Genomic DNA, 16,688 nt, shown 5'->3' with positions numbered 1-16,688 from the left:
CCCTCATCGCACCACATGGATGCAAACCGAATCTGTGTCACATTAAACAATACATCAGACACAAGCCACGAGACATCAAGCTGCAACCATATTCATCCATTATATCCCCCTTGTTATTAAATCCTCCACTATCGTTTTAAGTGCAAGCCGAACCCCTCTCCTCGTTGCAGAAAAGGAGAAGAATAGGGGGGAGAAGGCGGGGTGTTGGATGGAGCGACCAGCAGCCAGCGTCAGGGCTGAATAATTGATCTCTCCCTATCGGTCAGGGGGGACGCTAGTGGGACATTTCTCCCTCCATCTCTCTCCATCTCTCTCCATCCCTCCATGTGATTCAGTCTCTCTTTCCCCATCACGGTGTGAACGGCAGCTGCTTTACCCTCCTCAGACCACCACCACCACCACCCCCCTTCTACTCCTCCTACTCTCTCTTTCTACGTGTGTGTATGTGTGTGAGAGAGAAAGAGAAAGAGAGAGAGAGAGAGAGAGAGAGAGAGTGAGTGTGTGTGCATGAAGACGAATCAGCAGGCAGTAGGGAGGAAGCACCAAGGACGTCCTTTTTTTCCAGCACCGGGAGCCGGAGATGCAAGGGACGAGCAGTTAGATTAGCCTGTGCTGCTGTTGCCTGCTGCAGGATAACTTCGTTCCGGAGGGTGCTGTAGCTGAAGCTCTGCTCTCTGATCCTGTCTGGTGTGTGTGTGTGTGTGTCTCTCTCTCTCTCTCTTTCTGTGTGTGTGTGTTTGAGAGGAGGATTTCAACCAGTCGCCGGACAGAGGTAAATTGCTGTTTGATGCGTTTTTGCTTCAATGCAATTCTTCGGTTTGGGGAGCTATCCACTCGCTGTGGTGCTGAAATCAGCCTCGGATCAAACGAGGAAGTGCATGTGTGTCTCTGCTTTTTTTTTTTTTTTTTTTACACCGTATCTCTCTTTGCACGCCAATGCACATTCACGTCGATTTATTCTTTAACATTTTCTCTCTACATTCATCGTAAATCTGGCTATTAAACAACACACAAGCACGCATGAGTCTGCATTGATACTTAATTAACGTAGGTACTATACGAGCAGCTTTTTCGGGAGTGGGATGGCTGTTTCCAGTGTCCCTCCAATGGAGAATGGAAAGTTTTACCACATGATCAGGAAAAATATACACAGCAGTGGTTCCGTCCGGCGTCCACATGCATGTCAGCAGACCGTCCTGAGCAGCTGAGGACTTGCACCGTGTACTTTCTCAAAAAAAAAGTCGCTCGACTGCGGGTCCAAAAGAGAGGCTATTACTCATTGTCGTGACACATACTCCCGTCACTCAGCTTGCCGGGAATTCTTGTAAAAAGCGCCACATATGCAAAGAAATGAGAAGCCATAGCAGCTGATTTGGTCCGTGTATTTGAGATATTTGGCGGTTTTCTGAGCTCTCGGTTGGGTGTAGTAGGTTGTGTTTGAACCATTGACCTTGGTGTCCTTCAGTTGGCGCATTGTAGAAACGTGCCACACACACACACATACAGATACAGTCGACCTATATGTGATTGTTTAGCTTTGTGCAAACTTAAACTGGAGATTAATATAGAATATGATTTAAAAAAAAGAGTAGTATATTCCTTTGATATTCTTATTAAGCATATATTTGGTTCTCTACAGTGAGTCATTTTATACTTAATGGTACAGTATTGAATATTATGGTCACTCTTGTGTAGTATATTAATTTTTTTTGTATTTTCCTTTTTTCATGAGCTGAAACATCCTTTTTTTTGGTCATTTTCTGTTTCAGATCTGGCAAAAAAAGGACTTCTACTTTTCCGCAACAATTGAATGTAACATTGCTCAGATAAGGAAGGCAGGGAATTAAAAGCCATCATCATGAATTTCGTTATGAAGCAAGCGTTGGGAGGTAAGTTTGATGTTTTGTCATTGTTGCACTGCACCCCCAAAGAATTGTGAATGCGTATGTGTGGAAGTGTGAGTTTTTTTTATGGAGCTTTTTTTCCCCCCCTCCCCAAAAACTTCTGTCTTTATGACTTTTTCATTTGCAGTCTCTTCCCAATTTCATGTCTTGCTGCACAAATTCACACATCATTACTACTTCAATTTTAGACAGCTGCAGTGGAGGAAGTCAATTCAGTTTTTATTCACCCCCCCACCTCCTCACCTCCCACTTCCTTCGCCCCCCCCCCCCCCCCCCCCCCCCCCCCCCCCCATTCCCAGTGTATGCTTTGGCGTTATTTGCAGGGTTTTCTTTACTCCTCATCTGCCGCTGGCTTGCTGCACACATGGCGCAGTTGGCCCCTGGGGCACTCTGTGTACAGCTTACTGTAACAGGCTGGTGATTTGTAACGTAGTCTGAACCGCTGTGGCAGAAAGGGGCATTTCATGTTTCAGCAAGTGCAATCTGTTTATACCAAGAGGTGTTCAAACAGGTCTTTGCCATGGCTCTGTCTTAACAAGAATCAAGCTGTGATGGTGCTTCTTGACTGGACGCTGCAGTCCCTTTTTATCTCGACATGCTGAGTACACATTTTCTACCTGAAGGGGAAAAAAATGATCATCAAAGCACAATCTAATCTTCTGTAATTTCATTCCAGTTTGCATGTGAATGATTTTTCTAATTGCTTGTGCTGCAGTGACTCCCCGGACATGAGATTATTATAACAGAGTAATGAATTTTGAAGCAATATGAACTTGTTATCATGTATGAATATGAAGATAGTGCAAATGGAAGGTGAAAGAACCCAAGTGGTTTTCACACTGAGAGACGCCGCTTCGTGATTAGTTCATTGCGAGGCTTACAGGGAATGTTTGTACAGAGCAGAGCGGGTATCCAACCAGCTGCTGTCTGGTGTGGTCAGGAGATTATCAGCCTCTGTAGACTCTGTACTGAAATTCCTTTGTGTGCTGAGTCTTAAGATCGGATAAGCAAGTTAAGTTTAAGTTTGGGGGAAAAGCATTGTAAGTTAAAAGTTAAAAGTTCCTGCCTCATCGGGATAATGTGGGTGTAGTTTAATATGATCTGCAGCAAAGTAACATAAACAACCCCACAACTAAAATCACATGTTGCTAATGCTGATTGGTAATATGTGACATCAACTTCAAAATGATGAGAGCAACACAGACAAAAATCTCCAAGGTGAGAGAATGAAAAGTGTGCAAACTCTGGCTGGAAACTGTGTGTTTATGCAGGACCCCATCACAATTAGATCAATAAGAAGCTGACTGAGAAAATTGTTTTTTTTTAGAGCCTTTAAATGCTCATATTTCATACAGTGTCACCCTCATCGAAATGGTTTTGTTGGAATCTACACAGCCTCAAAAACTTTTTAAATGCTTCTGTTGTATTTAATGGAAAAATGGGATGATGTAACTTTTGGAGACAGCATTTAATGTGCTGTCTATATATTTTCTCCATCTTTTGAAGTTCCCAAAGTAACTTTTCAAACTACTCATGCAACGTCTTTTGCTCAGTAAATTCCAGTCAAATGAAAAATAACAAAACAGCAAAATATCAGATTAGATTAAGTTTATTGTCTTTGTTAAAACAGCTTAATTATAGCTCTAACTATAGTCTTAATATAACCTGTTCTAAGTCAGAATAGGAAAAAGCTCTTGCTATGCTTTCTGTATAACAAGAAAAAAAACAATTTCGCTAATGAGCTTCTGATTATTGATTAGTAATCAATGGTGTGGCGATTAATTTAAATGATTAGTCAGTTAATGTGATCATAGATGGATTAACTGTGGTATAGGAGAGAAATGGGAGATGTTATTTTCTTCACATGGTTTCTAGCTGCACAGTACACACATACATTGATTGACCACCTGTTCTCCATTACATGATTTAATGTAGCATGCACACACACAGTCGTAACTGTTTGTTCTGTGCAGGTCAGTCTTTGGGAGGTGATAGTGGATCTGAGCTCATGTCACACTGAATCTGTGCAGTGCAGCAGGTGGAGATACTAAAGCGTGAGATAGAACAACAAGATGGGTCAACTTCATTTAACAGATGCTGGGTGAAAACTGCTGAGTGTGAAGCTCCATCTTTATGTAATCTTTGTTTGTTTTCGTGGTCAAGAATCCAGTTTATTCTCTGCTGACAGTAGATTTGAGATGCTTGATGTAAAATGTGCTGTGGGAACTGCAGGTGGAAATCAAAAGTGCATGGCATATAATATGGTAATCATTTTGGATGAAGCTGACAGAGCTTTTTGTGTTAGCATTTGGAAAGAGCTCATCATTGTTTGCATGATGTCACACTGCTGCTGCTGCCGTGTGTCACCTACTTCCTCTTTGCCAATATTTACATTTTCACTGGACTTGATTGGAGATGCTCTTCCTCTTTTGTCCAGCGGCAGCTTCTGAAAGGAATACTTTGATTAAAAGAATATTTAAAATGTATGATATTTTACATTTGATAGATTACACTAATACATTCAGAAATGACAGTTATAGAGCTCTTGGAGATGAGAAACAATGGATTACATTTAGTAGTTTCACTGATATGAGGAAGAAGAAGAATACATGAATGAAAGGATGTGCTGCAAAATGACATTGGTATTCCTTCTAACCAAAACAAGCTTTTAAAGAAGTAGATTTGCATGAGTTAACCCACTTATCAAAACCATTTCTACTTGACATCATAATTATTGGCAGCTATTAGCTTCTGTTAATCTCCATATGATATGAAGATCAATTAGCAGACTCTTGTGTAAGCCATCAATTCTGCATTGTTAAAGTTATTCATTGTTGTGAGGTAATGTAGTGGAGACTGTTCAACTCTGTCTGCACCTAAATGAAGAAGAGAATACACAAAGAATACACAGTGAAAATGCCAATTGAGTTTCATATCATGCAGAAATAAATGGAACCCAAAAGCTGCCTGGAAGAAATTGGTAAAGTATACAGACATATTGGTATGTTGCTTTAAGGCTGATAGTGTCAGTATGTGTCAGTAAGCGCATGTCTATCATGTGTGTAGACGTGTGTGTTTCGCTGCTGGTGAGTGTGTTAGTGGGTGGCCTGAGGAGCGGCGGGTACCTACTGAGGGGCTTGCACAAAGCCTCCTTGTCAATAAAGACGAGTCAAATACGCTGAACTGTGCATAAAAGAAATTTCACACATGAGGAAAACCAGGCAAATTGTGCTAAGGTCTTCACCTTAAGCAGAGTATTTCTTTCCATCTTGGGGAGCTTCTTTTTTTTTTTTGTTTCTTTCTTAGGAGTAATGAGTTTTCAGTGTGCAGTGGATTAGCTGTGGGCTATTATCTCACTCTCTCTCTGCGCTGTGAGGAGAAACTCACACTCCATCTGCTCCCTTCTAGGCTGACATTTGTATTCTGGCTGTTATATACAGTGAAGGGAAAGGTCGTCTCGCTTGGCCCCAGGGAAGCGCTCGTCTCTGTCACACATGACCCCTTCGGTCTTTGATATGCAAGCCATAGGTCCAAAGTTCCCAAAGTTGCACTTGTCAAGGGCCCCCAGAAGACAAACTTTAGAGCACAAATACAGGAAGGCACATCTCTGCACTCAGCACTGGTGTCAGAAAATACCATGCTGGTTGTGTATTCAAGAGAGTAACTGCACACAGGAAACCACATCTCGTTTGTATGACTGACTAGTGGTAATTTCGCGGCACAGTTAAGCACATTACGATAGATAAATGTGGTAATAGGATTCAATTCAAAATACTTTATCAGTCCTCAGGGGGGAAAGTGCCACCATACTAATAGGATAAACATCAGGTAGGACCAACAACAGGTAAAAAGACAATCACATCTCAAGGCAGTTCAATGTAGGAGGACAGCACAAGAATAAATAAACAGTGTAAGCATCAATTTGGCTGTATGATACAAAATCAACTTTATTATGGACTCCTCAAAACATCCATCAATATAGTCTTCAAAATCAGATCATCATCATCATCGTCTGATAATTAACATTGACGGTGACAGTCAGTGACAATGTTCATTAAAAAACTTCACCACAGCAGGTATAAAGCATCTTTCAGAGGAGCACATGGGCATCACAAACCTGTCAGTAAAAGAGCTCCTCAAAGATAAGAAACGGATAAAAACAGAGGACACTGTTTCATACATAGTATCCATGTTTCCTTGCTATTCTTCTTCTTCTTCTCTTTCATTATGCTCGCATTTCTTCACCTGTAGATCAGAGGAATAATATAAAAGAATTGGCAAGAATGTATATCTTGTATATCTTGCTTGCCATGCAAAATACAAAACTGTCGTCAATGCAATTACGTGGTTGCAGCAGATTTTATTTTGAAAACCTCAAAAAATGCCTCAAAAAATGGAAACCATACTTGGCCATATGTATAAAATCTGTTTTCTTAATGTTTTCCTTTAAGTTTGGTTTGGTTGATATTAGGTTGTCCAAAGATAAATAATTCATTTTTGCCACTGCAGTGGAAATGTACAACAAACATAAAGGTAAAGAAGATACATTTCCTTTATAGATATCACAGTATTGCAAATGTCAGTAATATAAAAAATAAATACAGTACAGCAACATGTGATATGAAATCAAAATCAAATTAGAGTTCAATGCAATTAACACATTTTTATACACTCTAAATGTAATAAACAAAACCTTAGATACATCATTTAGTCAAGTTTAATCATTATTACTAGTTTGATCATAATTACTCTATAACCAGTCGTTCAATCATTGAGAAGCTGTACTGTAACCGATGTCTGCATGGAAGGTAGGGAATCAGTCGTCTATACATAAAGATATAAAAGCATGGAAAAAAACATCTGCCTGGTCCTTTAACTTGTAGTGAATAAAATGAAACTGAAGTTGAGCTTTTCCTCTGTTTTTTTATTTGGACCCCTAGAGAACCATTTTAAGGACTACTGGAGGTCCAGGACCACACTTTTAAAGCAATGGGCCGTAGCTTATCAGCGACGTGTAGGGAGAAAAGTCAGGACAAATGAGGAATTGATTCAATCTGTGGGGCAGTAAAAGCAATGTGTGTGTGTGTGTGTGTGTGTGTGTGTGTGTGTGTGTGTGTGTGTGTGTGTGTGTTAGTTTCGGGATACCATGCATGGGGTTGGGGGGGGGGGGGGGATTTATTGCAGATGACATCATCAAAAGTGGTCATAAATAGAAGTCGGCTTTCTCACCTCTTTGTCTCGATGAAGCTGCAACTCCAACCCAACTCCCTCCTCCTCCTCCTCCTCCTCTAGCATCACTGCCCTGAGCCTCGGAGGAAGAGGAGGAGGAGAATGAGGTGTAGGAGGAGATGAAAAGTGACAAATTGATCTTTAAAACTGGGTGTTATATCATCAGCGGCTCACAGCAGAGGTTGTAAAGTCACGCCGCACTCTGGACCGGCGGAAACTGCAGAAGCTGCTCTCCGTTTAATGGGAGATGTTTTCTGTCCTCGGCGGCCTCAGAGCTTCTCTCGTTCTCTCTCAAACCCCCCCCCCCCCCACCCCCACACTCTCACCCCCATTCATTCATTCATTCCTTCATTTATTTATCATTCCCTCTACTCCTTCTTGCCTCCATTACCCCATTTCCCCCATAATACCTCCCTCATCTACTCCCTTTCCCAGTCACGTTTCTTATATCCGTCATTCCACCCTCTTTCTCCACCTCTCGCTCCCCCTGATCGCTCCCTCCCTCCCTCCCCACACAGCTCCCTAACTGCTCCTCTCTCCTTTTACTCCATCACGCTCTCTATCCCCTCTTTGTTCCTCCTTCCCTCAATCTTCTTTTCCCTCCATTCCTTCCTTCCCTCCTTGGACGATTACAGTAAATCTAAAAAAATGTGAGGCATGGAAACCTTAATCAGGCAGCCACCAGGGACACTGGTCTGTGTGTGTGTGTGTGTATGTGTGTGTGTGTGTGCGTGTGCGGGTGTGTGTTTCAGTGTTTGCTTTGGTGTGGTGAGAAAGACAGAGAGAGAGATAGAGCAGCAACAAGAGAATGGGGTGGACCTCAGACCTTACTTGTCAGCTTTAGCTGGCATTAGATGATAAAGTGTGTGTGTGTGTGTGTGTGTGTGTGTTGGCGTGTAGATGTAGGTGTAAGACAGAAAGCAATATGATGCTGATAAAGACACACACACACACAGAAACACACAAAATTGGCAAGCATCACACGTATACATGAACACAGGTGCACAAGCGGGACAGCAACATCAGATTCAAACCCGGAGACATACTGATGAATAAATCCAAACACACACACACACACACACACACACACACACACACACACACACACACACACACACACACACACACACACAGGATTATAATCAGGGGGATGCGACAGATCTCTCCCGCTCGGTTGAAAACCAAAGCACGTTGGAGGAATGCGGTGGGAACAGTAAACCACAACAGTACAGACCAGATCCGCCTGCTGTTGAGCCTTTTACACATCTACTGGACAAACATGCAAACGTCTGTGTGTCAACAGAAATAACCCTGGATAATAAATCTGTATATATATTGTATCTGTATATACTGCAGAGTATTTGAGCAGGATGTATGTACAGATACACAGAGTCAGGCAACCAATACTGAACAATAGATTTGACTTCTCTTTAACCTTTGTGTCGTCCTTCTGGGTCAAATTGACACTGTCTGTTTTGACTGTTCCTTCTTTCCTTCCTTCCTTCATTCCTTCCTTCCTTCAATCTGTCCTTCCTTCCTTCCTTCCCTTTCCTTTCCTCCCTTCCTTCTTTCCTTATTCTGCCTTACTCTTTCCCTTTCTGCCTCCCTCCCTCCTTCCTTCCTTCCTTCTCTTTCCTTTCCTCCCTTCCGTCCTCCTTTCCTTCCTCCCTTCCTTCTTTCCTTTCCTCCCTCTGTTCCATCCTTCCTTCATCCCTTCCATCCTTCCTTCTTCCTCCGTTCCATCCTTCCTTCTCTCCTCCCTTCCTTCCTTCCTTCTTCCTCCCTTCCTTCCTTCCTTGACTTGAGGACAACAGGAGGGTTAACTTACTTTGTCTTTTTGTTCCATTTCAATAAACAAATAATGGAAACTTAAGTGATTAAAGTTTTAATTCATCTAATCCTATACTTAAAATTTAAGCTCAACACTTTAAAATAAAGGTGAAGCAATTTTAATCCACATTAAGCTGTCAACAAGTCCTCCAATTTAAACAACCAGATATGTAACCATTTGACTTTGCAAACTTTTTCTTTACTGTGTTTAAGGTTAGAGGAACATGTGGTGTGGGTTAAACCTAGTACTTTCTTTAAGTTACATGACCTCCTTCACCATGGCAACAACAATAACCACAGTGTTAAGGTTTAAGGGGGCAATCACTGTTGGATTAATGCCTCCATACCTCCACTCTTCCTTAGATTGTAGAAATGTGTCTTCAATCATCTGAGCTGCACGGCTGCAGCAGGTCAGAACTACTACGGTCGATCGATGGCTTCAAACTATAGGTTGTTTTTTTGGGGCAATTGATTGATTTTACGAACTGTTGTGTTGTTTTTCTTGGGAGGACAGTCTCTACACGATGTATTGCTCTCTTTGTGGATACACATTTTGACCCTCCTGTTGTCCTGAGGTCAAGGAAGGAAGGAAGGGAGAAAGGAAGGAAGGGAGGAAAGAAGGTTGGAAGAAAAGGAGTAAGGAGGGAAGGAGGGAGGGAGGGAGGAAAACAGGAAGGAAGGAAGGAAGGAAAGGAGTCAGGAGGGGGGGAGGGAGGAAAAGAGGAAGGAAGTGAGGAAAGAAGTATGGAAGGAAGAGGGAGCAAAGAGAGAAGGAAGGAGGGGAAGAATGAAGGAAAGATTAAAGAAAGAGGGAGGAAGGAAGGAAGGAGAGGAGGAAGGAAGGAAGGAAGGAAGGAACAGTCAAAAGCAGGATTTCTGTTGCTACTGCAGAGATAAAGATTTCTACCTTTGACAACAACACAGTAAGTCAAAATGCTTGTCTCTGTCTGACCCGAACAGGCCCAGTGGAGCAGATGGAGATTGAGTGTTTTTGCTCAAGGGCACATCAGCTGTGGTAATGAAGGTCAGAGAATTGATCTGGGACCAGTTACCAGTTACAAGCCATTTCACTAACCTGGAGGCAACATCTGCCCTTTGAATGGATTTCCATAATCTTTAGAGGACAGACATATTTTGGGCCTGACTGAGTTTTGGAATTGATTTGGATTTGTAATTAATGTTGGCAGTAATGATGCTAGAAGACAGATATATAGAGGTTGAGCTGCTAATGCTTGTAGGATTTATGTAAGGTTGGGAAAACAATTCTCAGGTTTAGTGCTCTCTAACTGACCTTTACATCTCACCTGCAATGGATCACTTATTGAAAGCCATCTAGAAATTAAAAGAGAAGTTTATTCAATGCAACTAAAATGTAACTGGACGATATGGGCAGAATCAAATATCACAATATTTTTCACCAAATACCTCAATATCGATATTTGGACATTATTATAGGGCTGATTATCGGTGCTTTCACAGAATATTTATACCATCAGATTTTTGATAAATAATCATCAGTAATGTGGATATAATGATTAAGTGGATAAAGACAGATAATAGGACAGCTTAGAAAATGACATGTTTACTTACAGCCTTTAAAAGCAGGAAAAGAACAACACTTATTCCATATCACAATATTACGATATACAAAATCTAAGATGTAAACTATGAAATATCATGATTATTATTATTGCCCAGCCCTAATACACAGATATAAGTAGTGTGTCATCAGATTTATCATGTAGTCGTAAGAGAATAGAAACAGTGTAGGAGCCAAAATATGTTTTGTTTATGTTTATATTTGCTTTAGCTGCACGTATTGCGTCACATGCATTGATTGACACATGGGTATGGTTTCCCCTTATTTTACCTGTTCACTTGTGTGGCGGCGGGAGTTTTGGACAAAAGGAGTTAGTAGAGCTCCAATATTTTCTGTTGACCGTCAGCATCGTCTTTCATCACTTTATTCTTACAGTCGGATCACATCAGGGGTTTTTATGTGTTTGTGGAACAGCTGCTTGTCAGTCCTTTTTGATTTTTTCATTCTGCAGTAAAAACGTCATCTGGACTTCACTATGATTTTGTGGACGTGTCACAGATAAGAGCCGACTAAGTCTCTGAGCGGTCTTTCAGAAAAGTAGTTGCAACAAACAGGCTGGCCACCTAACACATTATGAGATATACTGTAGCTACTGGGGAAAACAAAAGTGTTACCCTCTTCTTCTTTAGGTTGGAGACTGGCTAAGGCATTTGCTTTGTGCCTTAAATAGAGAATACATTTTTTGGGGAGAATTGCAGAGTGAAACCGAGGCTTATAGGGAACCAATCTAAGCATGCCATTACATTACATTGTACAATCAATATTTACTTCATAATGATAAGTTAACGCAAAAAGAAGTTGTCTAGTGCAGTAAAAAAACAAAAAAAGATAAAAACTCTTTATGAACTAAGTACTTCTAATGGTGTTACCAACATGATCGCCATGACAACAAGCACATATCCTGTTCACGTTACTGTTCTTTGTAAACTTGAGAAAATACTGAACATGAAACTTCCTCTTTAGAAATCATTTTCAAATCTCATTAGTTAAACTGAAATGTCATGTGTGGTGTTGAAGCTGATAAAAAAAGACTGTTTATTAGTTCTTGACAAGGTGGCGCCAACACATTGTTTTTTTCACACAGCGGCAACGACAAATTACACCCATACGCATACAGCACAGTACATATTGTAAAAACTAACGTGGGTGTAAGAGGTCATGTACATTTGCAAGTGTAGTCATAATTATAGACGCAATTATTCGGGGGGGAAACATGCATTAATTTTTAGTGTCACGATTATTACAGAAAGTGATACTGTGTGAAAATGTAATATGCCATATGCTGTGTGAGGCAGTTCCTTGAGTGCTCTGGTTGGTGCAGTCACATAGGCGATAAAACGTAATTATCCTAAAGGATTAATTAGGATTAGCTGAAGAATCCTTGAAGATATACGGCTATATGAAGATATGTAACTCCTGAGTGACCCTCTGGGTATATGGGCCGTTATTTGTTTACTTATTCTAAAAAGTAAAAAAGGTATATTTGTATTTCCTGAACAGTGTAAGGATTATTTTTGTGTTTTTTTTAACCTTTTTGGCATAGATTTATTTTTTCATACAATAGTTATCCCCACTTGTATGTCCTCAAACGAACCTACATCTATAATTAATTACTTTTACATGTCCGATCTTCTGCATGTCCTCCTTTGTATCTCCCTCTCTTTGCTCATCTCTTTTCATCTTGCTTTTTTTTTCTCTCTCTCTCTCTCTTCGTCTCTACTCTCTATCTATCTTGCTCAGTCCACTCTCTGCTAATGAGCCTGATAATGGACTTTGTCTATGTGGGCTACAGGTATGGCCCGAGTCCTCTCACTGCCTTCAAAAAGGAGCTGAGGGACAGATTCATACAGAGACAGAGAGTATATCATCATAACGTAACCACTTTTCTTTTTTTACTAGGCTTTGATTTAAACAAAAGGAAACATGACCACATAAAGCAGTAGGAGTCACGTCAGAATGAATCACAAAGCAGGGTTGTGACTGTGATATCATTTTTATGAGTCTGAGGATAAAATCACGTGTTTCTCTACAAAACCCTTCCTGTGTGAACTATTTATCTCTATCAAGACACCAACACACGTCATTTGGTGTTACCTTGCAAGGATTGACCATTTAACCACAAGCTTAGATAACATGTCATGTAATTTTCTCTATAACATACGCTTCCTGCTGGATTTCATATAAAACCTTTGCGCATGGGTGGGCAGTCTCCGTGAGAAATTCAAATGAGTTTCTTCACAGTTAACTGGCTTTCAGCTGACTTGGCATACAAGCATAATGTTTTATGGCGAATATCAAGCCATTTTAACCCAATTGAGAGACATGAGCCGAGAAGGGAGGAAATGTAATCCTGATAAATTGATATGCAGTAATGATATCTGCTGCCTTTAGACACCTCCACTGCACAGCAAAGTCTCTTGTAGCATTGGTGGTGCAAAGTTACGAAGAAAAAGAACCAAAAAATAGATTTAAACCCCCCATTGTGAACCAGAGCTTGGCTCCTGCTGCATTCAGATGTTTGACTATGAAGCGATGACTTTGTATTTTAATGATTGAAATGTTTAATTTTAGTTTAGATTTAGTACACACGCTCTTGTCAAGTCTTTGCATGTTCAATTTCTTCTTGCATGTCTGCCATCACACTAATAAACTGACTGTGTGCTAAGCCTGTATGAGGAGAAAATACAGGCCTGCCATTGTACTCATCAGCCTCTAATTACTGTCATTTGAACATGGGTGTTTGTTATTTTTGATGGAGATCTCACTCAGAGCGTACAGCTGGAAACACGTCTTCTTGTGCCTCCTCAGATAGGGAAAATAAATACAAGCAGCTTTTTTTTGCTTTTTCAGTTATTTCACTTCCATGTTAGTACAGTATGTATTGATATGGGGTGCACGTTTTCAATCAGCCCGCTCCTTCTCGAAGCAAAGAGTGTGTTTGTTCACCTCACTACAAAAAATATTCTATTTCATGAACACTTTTAAAAAACACCATCAAAACGAAGAAAAAAGACCCCACACTCCTCCAGCTGACTCTACTGAAGGGGCCAATTTAAAAAGTGTCAGTCTGGAGATGATTGATGCGTTGATGATTTACTTGTCATCGTAGTCGTGCAACTAACCCCGAAGGTCTCGGTGTCCCATTGTGTGTGTCGTGTGTGCAATAATCATGGTGGACTGACAGTGACCAGCCTGTGGGGGATTTTCTTAAAAAATCGAGTTACTGACCTCGTTCTCCAGAAGCAGCCATGTCCAACAAATGTACCATTGTCAGCAATTAAAGAGGAAATGGCTTTTCTTCTAACCGGGGTTTGTTCTTGGACTGTTTGGGGAGCACATGCTCTTTAGCAGCAATGATTCATGCTCACAGTGACACAAAGCCATAAGGTTATACTGTTGGCAGTAACATCAATGCTTCCTGAAAATGCCATATTAGTGACATCTAAGCTTTCCTTTACAAAATGTTTCTATTTATGTTCTCCAAATCCAAAGCATAGTTCACAAAGGCGGCAAGTCATACTCTTATTGTACATTTCTCTTCTGCTGGAGAATGATGCATGTGATAAAGCAAGGAAAACATTATCAATATGCATCATAATCAGATCATCACATTCATTTTAATATTTAACAAATGGACGCAAATTCAGCCCCAAGTTTCCTAAGTTGGTCTATTCCTGAGTTCTACACCCAACCAGAAAGTCTTTGTGCAGTGCTGAACTATATTTTTCCCCGTTATGTAATAATGACAATAGATTGACATTCTCCAATCTGTGGGTGTTATTTTTTTTTTTACATTTATTTATTTATTTATTTTTTGCCCTGCAACAGCATGTCGGGGGCGGATAATCCGGCAATTGCAGAGGGAATCCCCATGTGGCCGACGTGGTTGTCAATCAAAGCTTTTCATTCTCAACATGAACAGTCTCTGAGGTATTCAGAGCAAGCAAACATTTGCAAAGACGTGAGAGGAATGAGCAGAATGTGCACCTATGCTGAAGCCAAGAACTCTTTGATTGTTCAGCTCATGTGGTTCATTTACATTATGGTATAGTCTCATACACAACAGATAGATGTGTTCCCAATGCTCAGTGTCTGTTGGTGTACAGACTCCGATAACAAAACATATTATTATTAGCTTATGAAGTTGTTGTGGTGAACATTTTAGGGGACAGTGGCTTACAGACTGTACACATCCAGCAGATACAGAACAATAATTAGCATTATTTTAGAGTCTGACAAACAAAAGTCCAGTACAAACTCTCCTTTTTGTATTGCTTTGATCTCCACCAATTAAATATCTGGCTCTTAAGCAGCTAAATGCACAATTTTCTTCACCAGCTGGTTTTTAGCAGTTTGGTTTCTGGGCAGATGGGGTGTTGGGGGGATGCTGAGATTGGTGGAACCCTTACAAAGTAAAGTCCCAGGCAGATTAACCACAACAAGAAGCTTCATAAAGCTGAAGGGAACTGGTGTGTGGTGGGTTTGTTGCTATGAGTGATGCCTCTCACGTTACATAAACATAGCCATTAAATGACTGTTAATATAAAAATATTGATTGTTTTTAGTAATCTGTGGTTATTTTATTTTCTAGAATTTGAATGAGTGATAATGGAAAAGAATGCCAATATAATACAATAATCAGTGTAAACTATCTTTGAGCTGACCAGACTGACGTCATTACCCAGCCAGCATGCCCATGTGGGCCCCATGAGGGTTAAATTTGGGCTGTAAATATGGGTCCCAAGTGGGTTTGTCTGCAGTTTCCATCGTGGTCCCATCTGTGTTTTCCCATATGGGCTTCAAGGGGGGTCTGACTGGGTTTCAGGTGGCGCCCAACTGCGTGAGACCCATGTAGGCACCATGTGTTTGCCCATGGGGGGTCTAAGTGGGATCAGAATGGACCTTAAATAGGGCCCATTTAGCTATTGAACATGCACTTCACATGTATGGCCGATGTTTCTGAATTCATGTGGGACTTGCAAAATCTGCACAGTTCCCACATAGCCTCGTTTAATCCATGTGGGGCCCTAAATTGTTCTTCTTAGATTTATCACCCTTTGTAGCAAACGGGTTAAGAACCACTGATTTCATTATAAGCTCAATTTTATCAGTGAACGCATGGCCCTGATCACATTGCGTGTCAAATATAGTCAGAGCTAATTTCTTGATAACACACTTCTTTTTAATTAATTTTTTTCTCCTGACACCTGGGCTTTAATGATAACACCCTTCACCTGTTTGAACTGTTGAGTGATTTTCATGTTGCTAGTTAATTAACTGAAGTAGTGGGAGTAAACCCTTATTTACTAAATAAAACAAATGGCTTTTAGTTTAGACAGCCTTCGGCATGACAAATAAACACACACACGCAAAGTTAATAGACACACTACAACCACATGGCAATCCTGCTCAGTCATCCGTGCAGACAAATGAGCCTCTCTGAACCTAAACACACCAACACCTCAGTTATTTTATTTCTCGGTGCTAATTACGTCGCCAAATGGACAGTTTTTTCCCCCCTCCCCTCCCAGATCTCAGTGGGGAGTTCAGGGAATCAAAACACTCTACCTGAATTGCCGAGAGCCGTGAGAGAGAAAACGTGCTGCATGAGAGCCGCTGATGCTTATTACTGATTCACGCTTTGACCTAGAAAGCGGTTAATAGCGTACGCTGAGGCTGCATGACACTTAACTATACGCTGTGGTGAGAGGGATGACTGGATAGCACACATTAACGTTATAGAGCACCCTCTCGATTGTGTGTGTGTGTGTGTGTGGCTACACGTGTATAAAGAGTTCAGTCTATCATCATTATTCTGCAGGAATGCTGCTGCTCTCAATTGGCTTGTTGCACTGAAATTCACAGTTGACTCAGTGATGCCCCAGGTGTTATTATTTAAGGATCTAAGTTTAGCTCCTGACCATTTTCTAACGTAATATAGAAGGTTATCCATGTGGTAGTAGTAGTTAAATTTAAAGGGGTTTATATTGATGTGAGTGAATAGTGTTTTTCCAGCCTGTATATGTGTGTATGTGATCAATGCCAAGAATCAGTAACAACACCAGCTGGCGTCCTTCCAGCCTCATTCAGCTAGTCCGGGAGGTGGGTGGGATTAAGTGGGCGAG

General features: G+C 40.9%; 1 protein-coding gene across 2 annotated transcripts in view; it reads left to right on the top strand.

Moving 5' to 3' along the window:
• The first annotated feature begins 728 nt into the window (after nucleotides 1-728).
• LOC128362913 (complexin-1-like) overlaps nucleotides 729-16,688 on the top strand; it is a 64,737-nt gene continuing 48,777 nt past the window's right edge. The window contains exons 1-2 of one of the 2 annotated variants that reach the window (XM_053323777.1): nucleotides 729-772; nucleotides 1,827-1,889. In XM_053323777.1, coding sequence (XP_053179752.1) covers nucleotides 1,859-1,889 — 31 coding nt within the window. In that variant the 5' untranslated portion in view covers nucleotides 729-772; nucleotides 1,827-1,858. Of the gene's footprint in view, nucleotides 773-1,782; nucleotides 1,890-16,688 lie in introns of those variants that run through there. The other variant, XM_053323776.1, reaches the window with a different exon arrangement.

Source organism: Scomber japonicus, chromosome 8, assembly GCF_027409825.1.
Source record: "Scomber japonicus isolate fScoJap1 chromosome 8, fScoJap1.pri, whole genome shotgun sequence".
Lineage (NCBI taxonomy): Eukaryota > Metazoa > Chordata > Actinopteri > Scombriformes > Scombridae > Scomber > Scomber japonicus.
The sequence above is the reverse complement of the archived record's forward strand: the minus strand, read 5'-3'. Positions and strand labels throughout refer to the sequence as shown.